Here is a 23,661-nt window from a genome sequence, read left to right as displayed (position 1 = left end):
TTTTAAACCTTTGTGTGCTAATTCCATCATCTCTGATAATCTTGGGTCTTTTTCTATTCATGGAATTTTGTCCTGGTTATGTGCCATATTTTCCAACTTCTTTGTAAACCTGCTAATTTCTTATTAGATACCAGACATTTTGAATTTTACATTGCTGGATGCTGGGTTTTGTTGTATTCCTTTTAAATAGTGGTTTTTGTTTATTTGTTTGTTGTTTTAAATAGTGTTTTTGTACGTGGTACAATGAGTGTATTTGTTTTTGTACACCTTCAAGGTGCTAGTAAGAAGTTTGATACTTTCAAAGGCTTGATTTTAAGCTTTGCTAGGGTGAGCCGAGAATAGCTTTTGGTCGATGGCTGTTAAGTGAAGTCCTTCTTAGCATTCTCCTTGATGTCCACTCTCCTTGATGTCACTCTGGCTGGCGAGAAGACAACAAGCTGCCACCATGGTCCGAGCTCCCAGGGTTGTTTTGCCAACTTCTGGTGATTCTTTGCCTGGCCTTTGGTAGTTTCCTGACTCACCTGCACAGGTCAGTACTCGGTCAAAGACCGAAGGGGATTCCATGGAAGATCTCTGGAGCTCTCTTTCTGTGTGTCTTCTTCCTCTCCAGCATTCTGTCCCACAAATACCAGCTTCACTTTGGGGAACTCCAACTTCTGTTTCCTCAACTCAGTGGCACCCTGGGCTCTGTTTGGGTTCTTCGCTGTGCTTTAGCTTAGACGTAATAAGATGGTGTGCTGGGACCATTGCAGGGCTCACCTCCCTCACTTTCTTTTTCTCAGGAACCACGATCCTGAGCTGCTTATTGAACAGTGTCTAAAAACTATTGTTACTGGTTTTTTTGAAATCCAGCTTTCTAGTTGTTTAACATGCTAGGATAATCTAATCCTTGTTTTTCCATCCTGGCCAGAGGCAGTTGTCACAGTATTTCATTTTCCAAATAACAGTAGTTTATACGCTTCCTGAGACAGCCTGTTTCATTTTTGAGCAAGTATAACTGTTAGGTAGTTCCTTCTTTTTTCCTGATCTTTCCCTCTAGGCCAGTGCTGCCCAATAAAAATACAATGTGAGCCACACATATAATTTTAAGTTATCTAGTAGTGTCATTTAAAAACTCATAAGAAACAGGTGAAATTAAGTTTAGTAATATATTGAACACAATAGAAGCAAAATATTATCATTTCAATTTTGCCTGCTGCCTATTTTGCCCAGTAGGTATTTAAGCAGGGGAAGATTATAATCATATTTAAGGTTAATATCATGATTCAGCAACCAATACCAAAAATTATTAATGAGATCCTTTCATTCTTTTTTTTCACATTAAGTCTTTGAAATCCAGTGTGGATTTTACACTTACAGCACACCTCAATTTGGACTGACTACATTTCAAATGCTCAGAAGCCACATGGGGTGAGGGGCCACCACACTGGATGTTGTAGCTCCTGGCTCTAGAATAGCAAATGTACTTCTCTTCCCCTGCATATGGGACAGGTGGTGGGATATGTTCTCCTGTGTGATCTGTCCTCATGGGATCCCTGATGTCATACTCAACTATAACAGACTGGCTGTACCCACTACCTTTGCTTTTCCACTCAAGAAAGGTTTTCAGGGGCGCCTGGGTGGCTCAGTTGGTTAAGCGACTGCCTTCAGCTCAGGTCATGATCCCAGGGTCCTGGGATCGAGTCCCGCATCGGGCTCCCTGCTCTGCGGGGAGCCTGCTTCTCCCTCTCCTATTCCCCCTGCTTGTGTTCCCTCTCTCGCTGTGTCTCTCTCTGTCAAATAAATAAATAAAAAATCTTAAAAAAATAAAAAATAAAAAATAAAAGAAAGGTTTTCAGTTTGTGAGAAAGGGAAGATGATAGCCAGCCTATTGTTTTATTCCTCTTTCTCCTCTGCAAGATCCTGACTTCTCTTCTGTTTTCTTCTTTCCTTTCACTGCTTGTCTCCAAGTACCACATCTTCTTTATATACCTGATTCTTCCCAACAAACTCGGCTTCCTGTCTGACACACACTGGGGCTCCTTCTCTTTAGCAAGAGGTAAGAACTACCAGGTCCCAGCCTGTGCATTCATGCTTTCCCTCACTCTTTCTGGAGGTGATTTTATCTGTGCTTCTTCTAAGTCAATACACCCACCCTGCTCATTTTTCCAACCTTGTCCTCTCCACTTGCCCAGCCACTGGCTAGAGGGCTGTGGTGGCTCATTAGAATTTGTATATATATTTTCTTCTTCTTATAGATAATCTGAACAGTGTTCTCTGTTCCCCAGGAACATTGAAGGCATTTTATTCTGTATTTGTTTTCAGAGAGTGAGGGAGAAATGTGGACTCAGGCTACCATTGTTCTTCAAACCCAGAAGTCCTCAAGCAAATCGTTTGCAAACGTGGGTGTTAAAAATGTTCTTAATAATAGACTTCTTCCGACATTCTCACAAGTAATCTTGATGATGTCTCCGTATGGAAGCTGCATACAGCAGCAACCCTTAGATACCAACCATATGCCCCATCGCCACCCCCACCCCATGGCTCTGCTTCTGGGGGTTAAACATCTCCAACTCTTTCAAGCGTACCTCGTCCTAAGATACACTGTTGAGTCTTTTCACCTACCTCTCCTTTCATTTTACCCAGATCCTCCTTTAAATGAGCAGCAGTTTCTAGACGTGGTCTGACTAACACAAAAGCAAGTCTGATGTCTCTTTTCGTGAAAATTCTCCTTCCATTGATGCAGCCAAGTTTTGTTTTGAGTTGCTGGTAGTCACATTACGCTGCTAATTCATACTGAGTTTGAAATTGATTAAAACCCCTAGGTCTTTTTCACAAGCCACATTCCCTCCGTTCAAGGACTGTCCGGGCGATAGTGGTGATTTGTGTTGGAAGTTACATTCTTTCTTGTTAAACTTCACTTCACTTAATCCGCTTATCATTTGAACCTTTTGCTTAAGAACGGGAAAGCATGACATTTGGTGACAGGTACTTAAACGTTCTTGAGGACCTTTCGTCTAAAAGGCCGGTATAAGGAATTCAGGAATATTCTATATAAGTCAGCTCATGAAAAAGGTCGTTATGATTCTACCTGTACATATTTTCATCAGGTGAGGATTGTGATCACATTTAAGGCAAATACAGAATGAGGTATACTGCTCACACTGACAAGAAGCTCTCTCAGGATTCCCACTTTTTATTTCAGATCAACTTGTTACACATTAGCTGTGTCGACTACACCTGACTAGAATGGTCTGTGGAGCCTTTAAAGAAAGAACCTCATGGCCAGGTCCGAACTCAGATCATATAAATCAGAATTTATGGAGATAGGACCCAGACATTGGACTTTTTGACAGACTATTTCCCCTGAGTAAGTGATTCTGATCTGCCTCTCAGGTTGAGAGCCACTAGAACGTAGAGAAGACCGTGTGTGTGTGTGTGTGTGTGTGTGTGTGCGCACGTGCGCGTGCGCGCATGTGTGTCTTCACTACTGGACGAGCGTCCGTAGATGGCTCTCCATTTCTTGGGTCTGCTTTCTAAAAAGCAGAGAGAGCTGCCTTCTTTCCCACATGTGAGGAGTTTGTGGATGTGACCTCCACGAATACTCCCATCTTGCAAATTTTAACCAGAGCTGTAGGTTTTCATGTTACATAGGTGTTAATGCTAAAAAATCCTTACAAAAGAAAATTCAGACTGTTGAAACAAACACTTGGAGACTGTTTCCTTTGTAGAAAACCAGAATTCTTTAAATAGTACATCTCCCTGGAGAAGTAAAGGCATGACTCATTTTATAAGACGATTTACTAATTATTTTTAAACAACCATCTGTTATAGGAAGTGAGACATACTGGTAATTTTCTCTTGCCTCTCTGGACTAAAAGGACTCATGACATATAGATATTAATGAAATAAAAATTAGTTGGAATCATGGAATTTTAAAACTGAAAAGACCCTTAGGTGACCCTCTGCTTCAGCTTCTTTTTACAGAGAGCAGCAATCTAGGGAGGGGTTGTGGCCTAAGAAACAGCCTACTCACCACTATGTCAGTCCAGGAATCAGCTAGAGCTGGTTAGAAATGCAGCCCCTCTGGTCCCACCAGAGACCTTCTGAATGAGAGTCTGTATTTACACCAACTCTAGGTGATTTATATGCATATTAAAGTTTCAGAAGCACTGTTCTAAAAAATTCAGATCCAGGTAACTAACAGGAAATGTCCGTGTGTAGCTAGGTTTGGTAGAATCCAATTTAAATGTAATGCAACTTCTTTGAGGAAAAAAAAAAAGGAAAAACTCAATTTTTTTTTCTGTGACCTTGTCATCTTGGATAATAAGAACTAATATAACAAAAAAGGAATGTATTTGGTAGGAGTTCAGAAAATTGCTTTCTTTGATTGAAGGCACTTCTTTTTCTTTTCAGACAGGCAAAGCTAAAAGTTTGCTTTCAAAACAGCATAAAATGCTTATTATATTGTCCTTTGTTTCATTGCCAACTGTGGATTTAGATGTGGAGCCATTCAAAAAGCAGTGGGACATTATGAGTCATTCATGACCTCCTGGGCTTTTGACATTACCGTAGAACCACAGATTCCCAAGCCCAGAGTTTCCTTAAGGCATTTCAGAAACACAGCTCTGCAACTTTATTGAAACCATAGCTGCAGATGTCTTTCCCAGAGGTGTATGGGAGTGCGGTGGCAGAGATGATTCCTTTACTCAAAATGAGCATTTTCTCTCATTAGCATTACTATTATTTTTTCCTCGTTGTCAACATTTGTTTTGTTCGGTAATCCTTGCAATCAGTTCTTAGGAATAGAGACCAGGGCCAGATATATTTACCTTCACTAACAAGCAAGTCATGATTAGTTGATAAAGATCTCTAGATTCTGGAATCTTAAAATAGAAGAAAAAATTACACAAAAAATAAAGCCAAGAGTGTAGATATCAGGGTTTGACTAAATTTACTGTACACGCCCCCCCCCCCCCCCCCCCCCCGCCTTTTTTGGTGGAGATGAAAGTAGTAAGTCATGTATGAATTGAGTGGTGCTGGCTGGGTTACGCAGATAGCACAATGCAGGCTGATGGCTATGGATGGGAGAATGTTCTCTGAGATCCACAGCACAGTGAAGGGTTCTGATGTTCTGTGATATGAGGATCAGTGGAAGGAAATGGAAATATTTCACTTGAAGAGGATTTAATTATCTTTAAATGTTTGAAAAACTGACCGATGTTTGAAGAAAGTACACGGACTTCTCTTGGACAATTACTCACTATTGGAGATATACATGTAGGAGTGTGTATGTCTTTTGCTCGGGTTATCCAAAAGGGCATGTCAGCATCAGTAGAAACTAGATTCAATGAGCTTAAAAGTCCCTTCCAAGCCCAGAGGGCTTTGGGCACTGTTCTTTCTCATGCACTACCCCCTCTGCATCTCCAGTGCTTCTCCCCTATACCACGGCCACAGCCTCCAGAGGCTCCAGCTCTGGTTACTCTGAATTCCCTCCCACCACTTACACACAGCAATAGGGAATGCTACTATATATCAACCAGCTCTTCATTAGAGCAGAAGTTTTCTGAGTATAGATACCTTATCTGTTCGGGTCACTGGTATGCTCCCCGTATCTCAAACAGTGCTGCATAATGGCCTCTTTTTGGACTCACAAGTAAAATAGAACTTCTAACCGTGACCTGTGAAATTGGTAATCTGGTCCATGCTTCTTCCCCAACTTCATCTTAGGACGTGCTCCATCTTTCTTACTATTCTTCAGCTGCATTGGCCTTTCTGATCCCTAAGCATGTCAAGACTTTTCCCCACCCCAGGCCCTTTGCACATACTGTTTCTTCTTCTTGAAATGTTCTTTACCCCACTCTTCCCTGGGCACCCCTACTTAACCTTCAGGTTACAACCTTTGAGTTCCATTTCCTTAACATGGCTTCCTGATGTCACCCCATCTAAGTGAGCTCCCCAATTTACACATCGTGGTATTCTCTACTTCATAACACTTATAAGTGTGTAGTTACATATTTACTATTATGTGTTTGAGCTCTTAGGGTTTGGTTCTTTCAGTAGACTGTAAGCTATTTGAAGACAGAGACTAGTCCCTGATGCTTTGCACAATGCACGGGGGCTCAAGAAATATTTTTTTGACCAGTGGTTCTCAGTTGGGGTGATTTTACCCTCCAGGGACATTTGGCAATCTCTGGAGATATTTCTGATGGTCACAATTGTATCTAGTGGACAGAGACTAAGGATACGTACTGTTAACCCTCCTAATGGGTAGGACAGGCCCCACACAAAGAATTGCCTGGCCCACCATGTCAAGAGTGCCCAGGCTGAGATTCCTGGAATGAATAGATGAACTTCCTTCTCTTTTGGTTGAGTGCACTTTGTGGTTGGTGGTGTTCCCAAATGATTCCTTGCTCTCTCACCTCTCACTCTAACAGAGGGAAGTTAGGTTATGCAGGAACAGCCTAATGCACTATTTCTTGAGAAGCCAAGCTCTGCATAATTAGCTGGGTAGCATTTCTTCACATGTAAATATTGGCAGTTAAAAATTACTCAAGTGATAATGGTTGCCAGCCATTTCCTTTTGAATTCAGGCAACTGCGTTTGGAAAGTTCTGATGAATTGAGAGAATGAGATTGTAGCTTATTGTTCAATTGGAACTGGGAGAAGACCAATTAACGTTTAGAACACTATGACTTTCCATTCCTTTGTGGTCATGTACAGTTTGGGTTGAGAAGGGCATAGCAGGTGAGGTAGGGTTGACCGTGCCAACAGTCATTCTTGGTTCATTCTCATTCACTTAGTGACCCTTTCTCTCTGGTCATTTCTTCACCTCTAACCCTCATTGAGTGTTGGGTCTAAGCAACAGACCATTCATGTCCTGGAGGCAGCCAACTCCTGCCCTTCGCACACACCTTCCCCTCCCCTGGAATCAGAGAATCCAAGTTTGAGCCACACGACTTCCCATCTCTAGCTCAAAGCACAGCACTTAGGAGGAAGTCTTCCCAGGTTGCGACACATTGGAAAAGTTTGTTTCAGCTCCATTCAGCGCTTCCACACCCTCCCTCCTCAGGGCACAGAGACAAATGCTTGGATGGTGCGCTTGGGAAAACCGATGATGCAACTGTCCACAGAAGGAGGAGACTAGGGCTCTGGTAGCTGCTTCAGGAGCTGAAGGAATCAATGGCTCTGCATTATTTTAACCTTTCCGTGGCACGCCAGTTGGAAAGCTCTGCTGTAGAGTAGCCCCCACTATATCCCAGCTGCCCAGCTATGGGCCACAATAAGGTCATGTATTCCCTTTTGGATGTGGGCTGGTGGATTGGGGTTGTCTAAGAACAAGTCATATTTTGTCTACCACTAGAGAAGGGCAGGTGAGATACTTGTGAATTTTCCTTACTCAGAAATCTCGCCAGCAATGGCAATGTGGCTCCTCTGAGCAGAGGAAACACCACTGTCCCACAAGAACTATGTTAAGTGGCTGTCAAGGGTCCTGCTGCAGAGGGCTCTAAGTCGTCAGGGGGCTCTGGGGACCCAAACCTGTGCACTGCATCTCAGGAGGCCAGCCTTTGTGGCACAGCCTGGCTGACTGCTGTGCTCCAGTATTCTGAGGTCATAGGTGGTGGCTACCCCACGGGCCAAGCCAGCGCAGAAGCTAGATCCTGGCCATGGAGATTTGATGCAGTTTGGAAGTGGCTGAAGACAAGAGTAGAGGTCTGTATCAAAGAGCGCCCCCCACCCCGCCACCGCCATTGAGTGTGATGGGCTGGGAAGCAAGGTCTCCCGGCAGGGCAGGACTGAGGATGATCTGGAAGTTTTCGCCTGGAGCAACTGAGTGAATGGAAGTGCCACTTGCTGAAATGTTGAAGACTGGAGAAAAGTGGTGAACGAGGAGACCGTTTGATGGGACAGTTAGGCCACTGAGAGGAGATTGTCTAGCTATGATCATTTGAGGCCAGGGAGAGAGGTCCACACTGAGGTATAAACTTGAGAGTCATGGGGTGCCTGTGTGGCTCGGTCAGTTGAGCGTCCAACCCTTGGTTTTGGCTCAGATCATGATCTCAGGATCATGGGATCAAGCCCTGCATTGGGCTCCATGCTCAGCATGGAGTCTGCTTAGGATTCTCTCTCTCCCTCTCCCATTGCCCTTCCCCCTGCTCCCTCTCTCTCTCTCATGCTCTATCTCTCTCTCAAATAAATAAATAAATCTAAAAAAAAAAATTGGGAGTCAATTGCATTTAGGTGGGATTTAATGCTGTGGAGTTAGATTCATTCATTCACTCTCTCATCAAATAGATACAAGTGTCTACTGTGTGCTGGATGAAATCACCTAAGAGAAACAAGGAAGAAAGATGGTATATTCTGGTACACCCCAAGCCAACCCATTCCCCTCTCTCCCTCTCTCTCTCTGCCAAGAGAACCACTAAAGCTGCGTCCTTCCACCCATGCTTTTATATACTTATTATGCTTGGGTATAGTCACAAACATTAGAGTATTGCGTCCGTATTTTTAAACTTCACATGAATGCTATGATCTAGTATATATAATTGTGCAACTTGCTTTCTTCATTCATCACATTCACATCGATATGTAACTCTGTAGATCAATTCATTTAACTCCTATATAGTATTCCATGAATCAGATATTCCACACTGTTCATCCTCCTGTTTACAGCCAATTCTACCATAAACCTTAAATCTGTCTCCTCGGGAACATATATGAGTTTCTTGGTAGGATTCCCAAGTCAAGTTTATGGGGTGCTGCCAAATGATTCTTCAAACCAAGCATATGAGAGGCGCTCTTTCCCCACATCCTCACCAACTTTTGGTTTTATCAGACTTTTCAATATTTACCAGTTTGATGAATGTGAGATTGTATCTCATTTTAGTTTGCACTTTCCTGATTACTAAGATTGAGCATTTTGTATAGTTTATTAGTCAGTAATGTTGCCTCTCCTGTGAGTTGCCCCTTCAGATCCTTTGCCTGCTTTTCTGTAATACTGGTTTTTTTCCCTTAATGGACTGTATAAGTTCTTTGTTGGATGCTAATATTTGAAACGAACTTTAACATCTCAATTTTAATACACATTTTCTGGGCTACATACTTTTTTTTTTTAAGAGAGAGCGAGAATGGAGTGGACGGTGGGAAGGGCAGAGGGAGAAAGAATCTTAAGCAGGCTCCATGCCCAGCAAGGAACCTGATGGGACTTGATCTCACAACTCTGAGATCATGAGCTGAGCTGAAATCAAGAGTCACATGCTTAACCGACTGAACCACGTAGGGGCCCCTGGGCTGTGTACTTAATCCTCTGCTTTACTATGGTTATTTCTTAAGTGTTGCTTACCTAAATCCTAGTGGGTGTTTTGGTTTTTTCTTTCAAAATAATTTTGCATCTTTGCCTTGTTAGAGTTGTTAAATTTCCAGCCATAGCATCTAAGGCCATTTCCAAAGAACGCAATATGTAGCAATTTTGAGAATGCACTAATTTTAATGGATTTAACCCCCAAAGCAAATTACACGTATGAAATAAAATCATTTTCTGCATCCATCACAATTTGATGATTACCACAGAGTCTGGTACATTTTTAATTAATTTTTGGGTAATACAGAGAATATGAAAGAAAACCATACACTTTTTTCCCCAGCACAATTCTATTTAATGGAGGTGGGCAGCAGGATGTTCCACTATGATTAATTAGTACAGGGGCCTGTCAACATTAGGTAGAGAAAAAGCCACCATTATTCTTTTGGGAGTTGCATCCATTGGTGGCTGCAGTGTGAGGGGACACTATGGATCCCTGGATGCTGGGGATAGACTCTTTAGGGTTGATCCAGTGTCTGATGTTAGCTTGGGAAGTATGGAAGGTGACGGAGGAGGGGGTAAAAGTTCTCCAGGGAGTTGGGTCTTGATGATTCCATGAGTATCCTGGGTGGTCTCCTGGTGTAAGAGTATCTCACTTTTGTTCTTGAATGTCCCTGTGTGGTGGTTGTACAAGACTGCTAAGTGGAAATCCAGGTCATTCTTTGGTATCTCAAGATCAAAAAAATAAGCATCCTGCTTCATGGAGGTGATTGTGGGAGTTGAGCTGATCCAACTCCAGGGTTCCTGTTGCTGAGCAAGGTGAGCTGGGTTTTTATATGGCAGTTTCTTGGGAGCCTGGAGTTTTCCCAGGAAGGTATTATCGTTATCCAATGGAGGGTGCTGGAAAGGGTCTCCGGTGAAAGGCATAGTAAAATGTGGAGTGAGCTGCTGGTGTGAGGGCGAAAACCATGCATTTTTATCAAGAGCCATGCAGGGTGATCTAAGCTCTGTGGCCACTAAGCTGTGTCACTCAGCTGGGGTGGGATGAATTCCTGTAGCTTTTATTTCACCTGGAAAATGAACATGTTTGACAAGACACTCTCTAGCATCCACCTAGCCCTGACACTGGCTTCTTCTCTTAGATGCTCATTTTTAAAAGCCTGTAAGCCCTAGCAAAATGAATTCATTTTGAATTAAGGAAATTAGATAGATTGAGGGCAGCAAGTAAAATGAAAAAAAAGCCATCCATGGAAAATAGAACATACGGTTGACCCTTGTACAATACAGGTTTGAACAGCACAGTTTTGTAATTGTATTTTCTCTTCCTTATGATTTTCTTAGTAATATTTCCTTTTCTCTAGCTTACTTTATTGTAAGAATACAGTATATGATACATAGAACAAATAAAATACGTGTTAGTCAACTGTTTATGTTCTTGATAATGTTTCTAGTCAACAGTAGACTGTTAGTAGTTAAGTTTTTGGCCAATCCAAAGTTATACATGGATTTTTGACTGTGCAGGGGGTCAGTGCCCCCAACCCCCATGTTGTTCAAAGGTCATCAGTATTCTAGTTTACACTGGTGAGTTGGAGTAGTTTCAAAAGCAACTTTTGAGTCTGGGTCTGAAATTCAAGAGGAAACCTTCTGTGTATGCAGACCAGTCACAAAAATTGGGAATCGTGAATAAGCCAATCTTAAGGCATGTTTTCAGCAACTTGCATCCAAACTCCACCAAACATAAGAGACTAGGTACTACTTTGACTTGCACTCAGGATGATAGGGTGCTGGGGCTGTGGTCTTGGTCCTGGTATTCTGTGTCCAAGAGATATGACACCACCCAAAGCGAATTACCATGTGATATTACAGGTTCAAGCATTTTTTTTCATGAGCTCCCCGAAAGGAAAGGAGAAATAGCAGAGGCTAGAAGGGTGTCCATTGCTTTGGGGGTATTCCAGTACTCGGATGCTTGAGTCTCTGAACATGAGTCAGTTCAGCTCTGTGACCTCACTCCAAGAACCTGTCCTTCAAAGGGGTATTTTGACATCAGCATGACTTTAATTGAAGAAGGTTGGTTTGGTCCCAATGTCCCAATTTCTCCTAGTGTATGGGATGACTTTAGACTGACTGCCAATCTCCCTTCACAGTGACTATGATTTCAACCCCTCCTCTGACCACACATCTTCTCTGCCATCTTGGAGTGCCAGGCAGATGACCTTTGCCAGTATTGATCCCTTTTAGTGACGTGGGCCTCCAAAGCCCTGTTACAACTAGCGGCAAGGTCTCTCCTACATGGATAACTTGTTCTTCATTCTTTTCACCATGATTTTGTGTAAGCAAAGGTTGTTGCCGGTTGAGAAGGGGCTTTGCAAAAATTATATCCATCCACTTCAATCATGGAATGAATAATATTGTTAATAACATGTTCTAGAGGGCTCCAGTCATCTCTGGAAAAAGTTCAGTTGCATACTAGATATCTTTGCTAATTGTAGAAGAATGTTATCTGAAGTTATCAATTATTAATGTACCCTCTGTAATGGCAACTGCTAAAACCCTCACCGAGGGGACGCCCAGTTGGACAGATCATGGTGAGCAGGTGAGCTGCCGTATACTTGGATAAGTGTGAGGACCGAACCCAGTAGCTACAGCCCTTTGGCTGCTGAAGCCCAGATCCAATTCATTCTTCAAAGAAGGTTCTGGATCCCTCTTTATGCTTGCATTTTCTTGGGCCTTTAATGATTTGTAGGAGGGTTCTGGGTCAACATTTGCATGAGACAAGTTCTACTAGCCCAGTGACAACTAAAAGTGGGGGAAGGAGCGGGTCTGGTGTGCAGAGGACAGCGAAAGGGAAGGGGCAGTGCAGGGAAAGAAAGTGGCTGATTCCAAGAGAGGGACTCGCTGCTGCTGTATAAGCAAAGTCTTGGCACTCCATCAGAGCAGACAGGTAGTGTTCCAGAAAATACGCTGGCTTGACCTTTAGCAAGTGTTTAGTTCCTTGTTCCACTAGAGCAAATTTGACTTGTTTTTCATTTCTGTGAAGTGTTGTCGTTACGGGGAAAGACTTGCAGCTGTGAAAAGGTGCTCTGCAGAACATGGATTATAGCTCCTATCTTAACCTTGCCTGATTTCGGCTATGTGGGAAAGCCTCATTTTTCTGGCGTACCCAAAGCCAGCAGGTTTCAAACTGTGGGTGGCAGACCAGTAACACATCCACCATCAGTTTCCAAGGCCTCAACCATCATTGTTGTAACTGACATGGAACAGAATAAAACATGTCAGTGTTTGTCTCGCATAGTAAAAATAACTAACTAGGGATGCTTTTCATTATTCAAATTTTATGCTTCAAAGTCAGTCCTGCTGGTACCAAGGGCAGAGTCAGAACAGAGTAAGGAGGTGTGACGAGAGAGCTGGTGCTCTGCTCAATAGGAGGGGAAAGGCAGCTTTCTTATACGGACAACTGACCTCAAACAGAGCCCAGGGTCTGCCTCCTGGGTGTCCCTGTCTCAAGGGTTTGTGCAAATGACTCCAGCAGGGGTCTGTAGAGCACTGTGGTTCAGCTTCTAAGCTTAGAGTGGGGTTCTCATCCTGTCTGCCTTTCTTAGCTGTGTGGCCTTGTGAGGCTGAGCTCTGAGACTTGTTTTCTCTATTGTACAGTAAAGAGAGTGGTTCCAATGTCCTCAGGTTACCGTGAGGAGGGAATGTTATCGTTCATCCTAACTGCTTAGTCTAGCACCCAGCATGTGGACATTTATAGCATGAATGTCTACAGCAGCTTTATCCACAATTGCCAAAACTTGGAAGCAGCCAAGATGTCCTCCAAGTAGGCGAATGTACCCATAAACTGTGGTACCTCCAACAATGGAATATTCTTTAGCAATAAAAAGAAATGAGCTCGTAAGCCATGAAAAGACATGGAGGAAACTTAATGCGTATAACTAAGTGAGAGAAGCCCATCTTAAAAGACTACGTAACTCTATGATTCCAACTATATGACATTCTGGAGAAGACAAAGCTATGAGACAGTAAAAATATCAGTGGTCACCAGGAGTTGGGAGAGAGGGAGGGGTAATAGGTGGAGCATAGAGGATTTTTAGAGCAGTGAGAAAAAAAAATCCCTTTAAGGTTTTCATTGCTGTTATGGTTTTATTATAGATGGCATATACAAGATAAAATTGAATATGAGGTTTTATCAATATTTGATTACCATGGAATTTCCAGTTTATATTATTTAAGCTTGCATAATGTGTAACCGCCTATACATCCATCTAACAAACTCTTACTACCCAAAAATCCTTTCTGAGTTGGATTCATCATCTAGGGCCGTGGTTCTCAATCCTCTTGGACCCATACCCCCTTCACTAGCCTGAAATTAACTTCCCAGGTAATATAACTCACCTATAATCATAATTTCAAAAAGCAATAGAATGGGGGCGTCTGAGTGGCTCAGTTGGTTAAGCGTCTGCCTTCAGCTCAGGTCATGATCCCAGGATCCTGGGATCGAGCCCTGCATCGGGCTCCCCGCTCAGCAGGGAGTCTGCTTCTCCTTCTCCCTCTGCCCCTCTTCCCTGCTCATGCTCTCTCTCTCTCAAATAAATAAATAAATAATCTTAAAAAAAAAAGCAATAGAATGCCGCAACTGTAGTAGAAAAGAAATATAATGAAAGGCATTTCAGATAAAATCTGCATTTCACATGTAATATGTGTGCTAGACAACACTCAAGAGCATACCGAGGTCAACAGGTGCTGGGCTTGTTCACGCGAAGACTCGATGTGACTGGGGCAGCTGTAAGCACAGACTGATGCATGGCATGTTGTACTGGGGACTCAACTGTCACCGCTGGTGTTGTCTGTCATCGGTGACATGGCTTTCTGAAATAGCGAAGCTCTGAACAAAACAAAGTATAGCCTTCCTTTGAATTGTATACATAGCTGCATTCCTGGAAAATTGAGACTCTATTAAAACCAGGCAAGAATTACTGTGCTTGAATGTAAAATGGCATTAGGTGCTGGGCTTGGATGATCATAAACGGGGCTTCACTTACACCAAGGTCTGGCAGGACACTTGGATGTCATGCACGTTGTAGGATGGCGGGCGTCCCTAGCCACGGCTTACTGAAAGTCCGTAATGCTCCCCAACCCTTGTGACCATTAGATGCCATTAATTACCAGAAGGCTCCATATGGTCCAGGACCCTTTTCTAGAAGTGAGGGTGCTGGAGATGTGGCTTGGGGTGATGGGGAGCATCCTCGAGGACCACTTTATGTCTCAGTTGAAGCTGCTCCTTAAGTCCTGGAGAAATGGACCAGTAGATGCTGGTCTGTTTTTCTGGAGGGAAATTCGTTTCTTTGTTCTGACTCAGATTTCCTCCTTGTTCCCTACAAAAATCTTTGGAAGAAGAAAAAGGAGACCCAGGGGGCATGGCCCATGAAAGCAATCGTCAGCCAAACAAGGCTGCTCCCTGAAAGACCCCATCTGCCTTTCTCCATTGCATCTTTAACTGATGAGACACCAAGTTTATTCCTCAGCGTTTACCGTGGGCCTTGTTTATTTTGAGACCCTTGCAGTGTTGTTGTGGAAAAGACCAGATTGTACAGAGAAGAGCCCATGATGATACATTTCTGTGATTAATGCAGCAGCACATGTGTACATTGGGTTTTTTCAAAAGCCGTGTTTGCCTGAAGATTGTACACAGAGGACGTATTTGGTTACATACACCTGGAGGTTGTCAGGTTTAGTCTGTAAGGCACAGAAGGAAAGAGTAACTCATGTGGCTCTGGCTGGCAGCCTGAAAGACGCTGTGTCAGGAACCGGTCTCCATCTTCCGTTTTTTTTCTTTTCTTTTCTAGTCTGGGCTTAATGGAGATGTTTGTGAACTGCTTTCAAGGGTGTGGGGTCCTGTTCGACAGTGGCCTTGCCCAGAGCCTGAGTACTCAGTATTGTTCTAGTAATCCATACCACCTTTTATCTTTTGCAATGAAGCCTGACCCGTAGCCATTTCATCTCCCTTCCTTAGGGGCGGTATCATTCTTCTGGGAGTTTTCCTCCCAGAATTCCTTTGAGAACACCATTAGAGAAGAGGAGGAACCTAGACCTCTTCATTAAGAACTGTCCTTGAAGGAGTCCCTGCATAAAGAAAATAGAAAACGTCCTAATCACCAACAGTAAAAATATCTTGACAACCAAAAGTCCTACACGAGTAAGACTTTACTTAGCAAACGTTCACTGGGAAAACCATACTACTTGCTTTCTGAAAAGGAATACTTTCAAGTTTGGTTTTTAAACATCATCAGTAAAATTGACTTTTTTTCCACTGGTGTAAAGTTCTACGAAGTTTAACACAGGTATAGATTGGGGCGCCTGGGTGGCTCAGTTGGTTAAGCGACTGCCTTCGGCTCAGGTCATGATCCTGGAGTCCCGGGATCGAGTCCCGCATCAGGCTCCCTGTTCAGCAGGGAGTCTGCTTCTCCCTCTCACCCTCCCCCCTCTCATGCTCTCTCTATCTCATTCTCTCTCTCAAGTAAATAAATAAAATCTAAAAAAAAAAAAACCACAGGTATAGATTGATGGAGCCATCACCATAATCAGGATATGGGATGAGTCCATCACCCCAAACCACCCCTTCCTTCACCCTCGTTCCTGGGTTGTCTTTTCAAGAAAAGCATGTAAATGACATTAGTATGTCATATGGTAGGTATCCTTTGAAAACTAATTTTTTTCCCACTCAGCATAATGCCTTTGAGATTCATCCAGCTTCTTATAAATGTCAACACTTTGTTCATTTTTACCGGTAGGTAGTATCTCATTGTACAGATGTACTGCTGTTTATCCATTTACTGATTGAAAAACATTTGGGTTGCTTCCAGTTTTGACAATTATGAATAGAGATGTTATAAACATTTGTTTTGTGTGAACATAATGTTCATTTCTCTAGGGTAGATTCTCAGAAGTGGGATTGCTGACATATACAGTAAATGTATGTTTTACTTTATAAGCAACTGTCAAACTATTTTCCAACCGTCTGTACCACTTTGCATTTCCATCAGCAACATGTACGAGTTCCTTCCAGTCACTCTGCATCCTTGTTAGCGCTTGATAGTGTCCGTATTTTTAATTTTAGCTATCCTAATGGGATTATAGTTGTATCTCATTGTGGCTTTTTGCATTTTCCTAATGGCTGATTAGGATTGATGTTGAACATCTTTTCATATGCTTATTTGACATCCTATATCCTCTTTGAGGGAATGCTTATTTTAATATATTTTGCCCATATTTCAATTGGTTTGTTTTTTTCTTATTGTTGAGTTTTGACAATTCTTTTTTATGCATACCTGTCAGCCGTGGGGTTGGCGAATATTATCCCCTAGTTTGCAGCTTGTCTTTTTATTCTCTGAATAGTGTCTTTTATAGTACAAAAGTTACATTTTGATGAAATCCAGTTTATTAGTTTTTTTTTTTTTAACAGAGTTTGTTTTTTGTGCCACATCTCGGAACTCCTCACCTAACCCAAGGTTATGGGTTTTCTTCGAAGAGAAGCTTTAGTCTTGTATTTTACATTTAGATCTATGATCCATTTTGAGTTGGCTTTGTATAAGGTATGACACTTAGGTCAAAGTTACTTTTTTGCCTATGGATTTCTAGCTGTTCCAACACCATTTGTTGAAAACACTATTTTTTCTCCATTGAATTGCTTTTGCACCTTTGTCAAAACTCAATTGGCCATATTGGTGTGGGTTTATTTCTAGATTCCCTATTCTGTTCTGTTGATCTATGTGCCTGTCCCTTTGCTAATACCACCCACTTTTGATTACTGTAACTTTATAGTAAGTTTAAAATTGGGTAGTTGGAGTTCTCCGATTTTATTCTTCTTTTTCAGAATTGATTTAGCTATTCTAGTTTCTTTGCCTATACATACAAATTTTAGAATCTGCTTGTCTCTGTGTACAAGAAATCTTGCTGAGATTTTCATTGATATTGTGTGGAATCTGTAGATCAGTCTGGGAATAATTAACATTTTTATTATGTTTAACCTTCCGATCCATGAACATAGTATGTGTCCCCAGTTATTTAAATCTTTCATCAGAGTTTTGTAGGTTTTACATGCAGATCCTATACATGATTTCTTAGATTTATACCTAAGTATTTTATTTTTTGAAACTATTGTAAATGTTACAATTAAATTAAATTTCAATTTCAATTTTTAGTCAGACATTGCTAGTCATGTTAGTTTACTGTGGCTGCTGTAACAAAATACCACAAACTTGGTGGCTTAAAACAACAAATTTATTCTCTCACAGTTCTGGAGGCCAGAAGTCTACAATCAGACCTGAGCTGAAATCAAGATGTGGCAGGGCTGTGTTCCCTCCAGAGGCTGTAGGGGGAGTCTGTTCTTTGCCTCTTCCAACTTCTGGTGCCTGCGGGCCTTCCTTACTTGTAACCATATTACTCCAGTCTCTACCTCCATCTTCACGTTGCCTCTCTTCTGTGTGGAATCTCCTATTGCATATCTTATAAAAGACACTTGGGATGGCCTTAGGGCATACCTGGATTATGCAGGATAATCTTCTCAAGATCCTTAACTTAATCATATCTGTAAAAACTTTACCATATAAAGTAACATTTACAAGTTCTAGGGATTAGAACCTACTATCTTTGAGGCCACTTATTCAGCTTACTATATTAGTGTTTAGAAATCAAGATTGTGTGTGTGTGTGTGTGTGTGTGTGTGAGATTTTGTATGTTGACCTTGTATTCTGCAACTTTGTGCTAACCTCATTTATGAATTCTAGCAGCTTTCAGTAGATTCTTTGGGATTTTCTACATAGATAATCATGTCATCTTCAAATAGGGATAATTTTATTTCTTTCTTTCCAATCTGTATGACTTCTATTTCTTTTTCTTGCCTTATTACATTGACTAGGACTTCCAATACAATGTTGTATAGGAGGGGTGAAAGTAGATATTTCTTGCTTTGTTCCTAATCTTAGGGGGAATACATTCAGCCATTCATCAGTAAGTATGATGTTAGCTTCTATTTCTTCTTAAGATGCTGCATTTTTTTAAATCATGAGTGGATATAAAATTTTGTCATGTGATTTTTTGGCATTAACTGATATAATTATATGTTTTTCTTTCTTTAGATTATTGGTAGGATGGATTACGTTCATTGATTTCTAAATATTGAACCAGCCTTTCATTTCTGAGACTAATCCCACTTCATTGTGATGTATTGTTATTTTTATATGTTGCTGGTTTTGATTTGGGCTATTTTGTTGAGGTTTTTTTATGTATATACTCATTAGAGATATTGGTCTATAGTTGTTTTTTTCTTATATTGTCTTTTTCTGACCTTGGTATCAGGGTAATTCTGGAATAAACTGGGAAGTATTCCCTCTTCTATCCAATGTAAGAGATTGTGGAAGTTTGGTGTTATTTCTTCTTTATATGTTTCATAGAACTTGTCAGTGAAAACTTCTGGGCCTGATGATATTCTTTCTCAGATTTTTAGCTAATTTAATTTTTTTCACAGTTCTATGACTATTTAGGTTACTTGTGCCATCTTGGGTGAGTTTTGGCAGTCTGTAGTTTTTGAGGAATTGGTCCATTTCATCTAAGTTGTCAAATATATATGCATAATATTGTTCATTGTATTCTGTTATTTTTATAATATCTGTACTATCCATAGTCTATTTCTCCTTTTTATTTTCTGGCAAGTTGTGCCTTCTCTTTCTTTTTCTTTGTCAATTTTGCTAGTGACTTATCAATTTTATGGATCTTTTCAAAGAACCAGCTTTTGGTTTTATTGCTTTTCTCTATTGTTTTTTCTGTTTCAATTTCATTTTTTTTTTTTTAAAGATTTTATTTATTTATTCATGAGAGGCAGAGAGAGAGAGGCAGAGGGAGAAGCAGGCTCCCAAGGAGCAGGGAACCCGATGCGGGACTCAATCCCAGGACCCTGGGATCATGACCTGAGCTGAAGGCAGACGCTCAACCATCTGAGCCACCCAGGCGCCCTGTTTCAATTTCATTGATTTCTTTATTTTTTCCTTCCTTTTGCTCGCTTTGGGTTTATTTTGCTTTTCTTTTGTCTAGTTTCTTAAGGTGGAAGCTCAAATTATTTGAGACTTTTCTTCTTTTCTAATATAAACATTTAATGCTATAAATTTCCTTATAAGCACTATTTTAGCTACATTTGACAAATTTCAATATACGGTATTTTCATTTTAGTACAAAATATTTTCTAATAACCCTTGTGACTTACTCTTTGATCCATTGTCAAACGTGTGTTGTTTAAGTTCCATCTGTTTGGAGATTTTCCTGTTTTTTATATTGATTTCTAGATTAATTCCATTATGATCTGAAACATACTTTGCATAATTTCAATTTTTTAAGTTTGTTAGGATTTATTTTGTGACCCATGATATGTTCTACCCTGGTGAACATTTGGGTTTTGAAAATTGGGTTTTCTTTCTGAGTTTGGGATTTGGGTTTTCTTATTCACTCAAGACTCTTTCTGGAAGGTTGTCACTCACAGCCCATTCTTTCCTTTCTCTAGAATATCCAGGATGTGAGGAGTGAGGACGAGGATGAGTATGAAGAAGAAGAGGAAGAGGAGGAGGAGAAGGAGGAAATCACCAAAGGCAAAGAGAGAGACTGTTTGAAGAATGGCCTCGGGGCCAGCAGGGACCTTATTCCCAACGGTCAACATGGCCATTAGCTTGATGCCCACGCAGCTCCAGGTGTACAGTATGCTATGAGGCCTGCCGGAAGCCAGAGCTGCTGCCCACCCCATGCCTGTGGCCTACAGGAGCCACAGGGACCCCCGATTCTGCCCTTCGCTCTTTTTAACCACCACCTTCCCCCCTCCTAAGATGTATTTAACAAAATGTTGTTAACTTGTGTTAAAACGTTAAATATAGCACCCCTATGGATTTACTGCAGTTAGGACTCCAACTGGTCAAAGATTTCAAAGATTTCTCCAGAGAACCATTTTAGTTCAGTTGTGTTCATTTATGCATGTGAGGCATGTGCTTTTTCCAAGAGCTCACTTGGTTGTAGGCCGTTTCACCTTGCCACCTTGCTCACCCTCGGGATGGCTTGAGAAGTGCTAGGCAACCCACTTTTCCAGGTGTGTTCAGCCACAGAGAGCAGCTGAGCCCCTCCCAAAAACAATGAGTTTTAGGAGGCAACACAGCAGTGGTGGAAGGAGCAAGCCAGGGGACCAGGCTTCCAGGACTCACTGGCCACTCTCTGCCGCGGGCGCTTCTTTAAACTTTCCAAGCCTTGGTGCTTCGTCTCTCCTATGGGAATCATAATATTTGCCTTGCCTACCTCCCAGAGTTGGAGTAAGGATCAAATGAGATCATCGAAGTGAAAGTATATACTGTCCACTGTGGGGTGACAGGGATCTGCCCCTCTTCTTATTATGATTCCGGCTCTGTTTGGGACCAGAGAGAAACCTGGCTAAACCTGGCACTGAATGGGCCTGAACAAAAAGCACAATCTAAAAAATTCCTTTTAAGTGTGTCTGGAGATTTCTGGAAATGCAAATATCCAGAAGGCTGTTTCCATTTTATTTGGTAACTGTTTGTTAGCTCCCCAAGGGTGATTCCCAAATTCCCCCAAATTCTCTGCCCCCGGCCCCCTACGGCACCCACCCCCCCCCCCCCCCGGCCAAGGGAAGCAAGGCTGGGCCCCATTCCTTCTTGTCTTTTGCTGGCCTCTCCCTTGCTTCTTCTCTAAGAGGGACCTTTCCTGCCGCTGCCCTGAGCCCCTCCTTCGGGCCAGCAGGGCTGCCCAGCCAGCACCGAGATCCATCTGGGGGCCAGTCTGGGGGAGTTAGACCCAGGGCAGGCTGCTCACCGAGCTATTATTTCCCAGAAAACCTGACCCTTTGGGGCACGACCTGCATGCGAGCTCCTGACCAAAGGGAAATCTTGGAAACAGAAAGAGGATGCTACCCTACTTCGCCTCTACTATCCAACCCAATCAGACCTCGTAAGAGGAAAACAGAACAAAACAGAGGACCAACACCCCTGAGAAATGTCCAAGGACAAGCGTTAGTCAATGATAGTTCCTGGGGCTTCTGACCTCTCTGGGAAGACAGATTCGGATAGGGGGCTGGCAGGTCAGTAGCCCGCTGGCTGGCGGCCCCCAAAGGGGGCACATCTGAGCCCAGAGTGCAGGGCAGACGTCAGAGCCTTCAGGAGCCGCAGAGCCTGGTGGGGTGGAGCCTGAGCAGAATATGCAAACACCACCCCGATCTCTCAGATTCTTGAGCCACATTCTGCGCCTTTATCCTGTTTTGCTTGGGGGCCCATATTATAAAGCCCAAGGGGAGCCAGCGCTGTGGGCGTGCCTAATAAAGGCACCCACATGGGCCCCACCAGATGTGGGCTGCAGCTGCCAGAGCGGGAAGGGCTGCACAACGAAGGTGTCTGCGTTTTTTGGCTTTGTTTTTGTTTTTGTTTTTTTAAGAAAAAGATGTTTTTGAAACCTTCAGAGTAAACCCAGACCAAAGCAAAAACCCTTCAGAATTCTTTCCTCGTCAAAAATCTCTTTTTGAGGAATCGTTAGAACAACAGAAAAACATATCTCAAGTTTTCTCTGCATGTTATTTGCTGTTATGAGTACAATAACATATGCATTATATGTATAATGTTATGTTATAAATCGAAAAGGCCTCCACTCACTTTAGGACATAGCTCTTGAGTTATTATTAATATTATATTATTATAATTATTTTTGGTGGAAGAAAAGCCAATTGAGACATTATTTTTTAGGTTTCCAGTTAACAGACTGTTTTTTCCCGTGATTTATTTTCGTCTTGTCTCTGTACCAAATATCTTCTCGCTTAAGGTAAAACAAAACACAACAAAACAAACCAAACCTGTGTTTTGGCTGCTCTATCCTCCAGTTCTCTTTTTCTTATTTTAATGTGGAAGGGAATATTGATATGCCAACTTCAGGGATCTGTGATACAGTTGGAAGCACTGAACTACCTCTGGAGAGGTAGATACGCATTTTTGTAGCATCCTTTAGGGCCCCTGTGGTCAATTTCAAAGGTAACCTCTCTTCCTACTGGAAACAAGGGCTCATATTATCCCAGATGACTTTATAAGAATACAGTCCACTGTGCCACCCATATTAGTATGATGGTAATGACTTATCATAAAACAAAGACAGAATCCGAAACACGTGGTGGCGAAACAGATTCAGCACCCACATTGCTTGGCTTCTTAGAGATCATTACTGGTCTCACCAGGAAATGGAAGAAAAGATTTGCCAGGCCTCTAGACATGCCCTGTTGGGAATCAGCGGGAAGAGTAAGAAGGACAGAGCCAAGTTAGGACATTAGGGTTGCTATTCCGACCTGACTGGGGTGAGCCTCTTGGCTGGGCACAGTGTAGACAGACAGACCGCTGTGGGCTGGAGTCTAACCTGGGTCATGGCATCTGGGCCCTGTGGCACAAAGCAGTGTTGAAATGCCAAGAAAAGGGACTGATCCTAAAGGTACTGTTTTGACGACACTTTCACTGTGACTGTAGATCAAGTAGACATTCAACAGATAAGAGAATATTATGAGCAACTTTATGTCAATAAATTTGAAGGTTTGAATAAAATATATAAGTTCCTAGAAAAATAACACTTGTCAAAATGGGTATAAAAGACTATATAAAATCTGAAATTTCAAAATGCACTCCTCCATCCCACAAAAAAACAAATCTCTAGGCCCAGATGGCCCATCCAGTGAATTCTTCCGATATTTAAGGAAGAATTAACCCGCGTATGACACAAACTTTTGTAGAAGCAAAAGGAACACTTTCCACACTTGTTTTTGAAGGCCTGCATAATCTTGATATTAAAATCTGACAAGAATATTAAGAGGCAAAAACCCAACAGTTATTGGCTAAGTCATTTGTGAACATAGGGGCAAAATTCCTCGACACAAGCAAACTGAATTCAGCAATACGTAAAGAAGAGAGCGTATGACAAACAAGTTAGGTTTATTTCAGGAACTTGCAGTTGATTTACTGTTTGAAAATCATAGTTATTCACCATTTTAAAAGAATAAAGGAAAAAGCCATGTCTTCAAAAGCTTTAGATAAAGTTCAACATCTGTTCATCAAAAACAAACAAAAAACAAAACAAACAACCCCACAGAAAAGTAGGAAGAGACTTCCTTAATCTGATAAATAGCATCTTCAGAAAGCATAAAGCCAGTATCAGATAATGCAGTAATGGCCAAATACCAAAAGCTTTCCCCACAGGGATTATCACGGAGACAGGGATGTCCGTTATTTTTAATGATACACATCATCCTGAATATATTCAACACTGTATTTTTCATCCTGCCCAATGTAATATTTCAAGAAATAAAAATTACA

The 23,661-nt window shown here is 41.8% G+C and overlaps 1 protein-coding gene and 1 pseudogene across 1 annotated transcript in view; one reads left to right on the top strand and one right to left on the bottom strand.

Annotated features, from left to right (window-relative positions):
• CERS3 (ceramide synthase 3) overlaps positions 1-22,905 on the top strand; it is a 104,575-nt gene extending 81,670 nt beyond the window's left edge. Inside the window, exon 12 of the mRNA XM_045899519.3 lies at positions 19,830-22,905. Within this exon, the coding sequence (XP_045755475.1) occupies positions 19,830-19,991 (162 nt within the window). The 3' untranslated portion in view covers positions 19,992-22,905. The remainder of the gene's footprint in view (positions 1-19,829) is intronic.
• LOC123860934 (cilia- and flagella-associated protein 276-like) lies at positions 9,696-10,207 on the bottom strand (annotated as a pseudogene).
• Positions 22,906-23,661: the final 756 nt, after the last annotated feature.

The sequence above is a fragment of the Mirounga angustirostris genome, unplaced genomic scaffold (genome assembly GCF_029215605.1).
Source record: "Mirounga angustirostris isolate CCGP_5_RB_7025 unplaced genomic scaffold, mMirAng1.0.hap1 SCAF_9, whole genome shotgun sequence".
Taxonomy (NCBI): domain Eukaryota; kingdom Metazoa; phylum Chordata; class Mammalia; order Carnivora; family Phocidae; genus Mirounga; species Mirounga angustirostris.
This window is presented reverse-complemented; position numbering and strand designations above follow the sequence as displayed.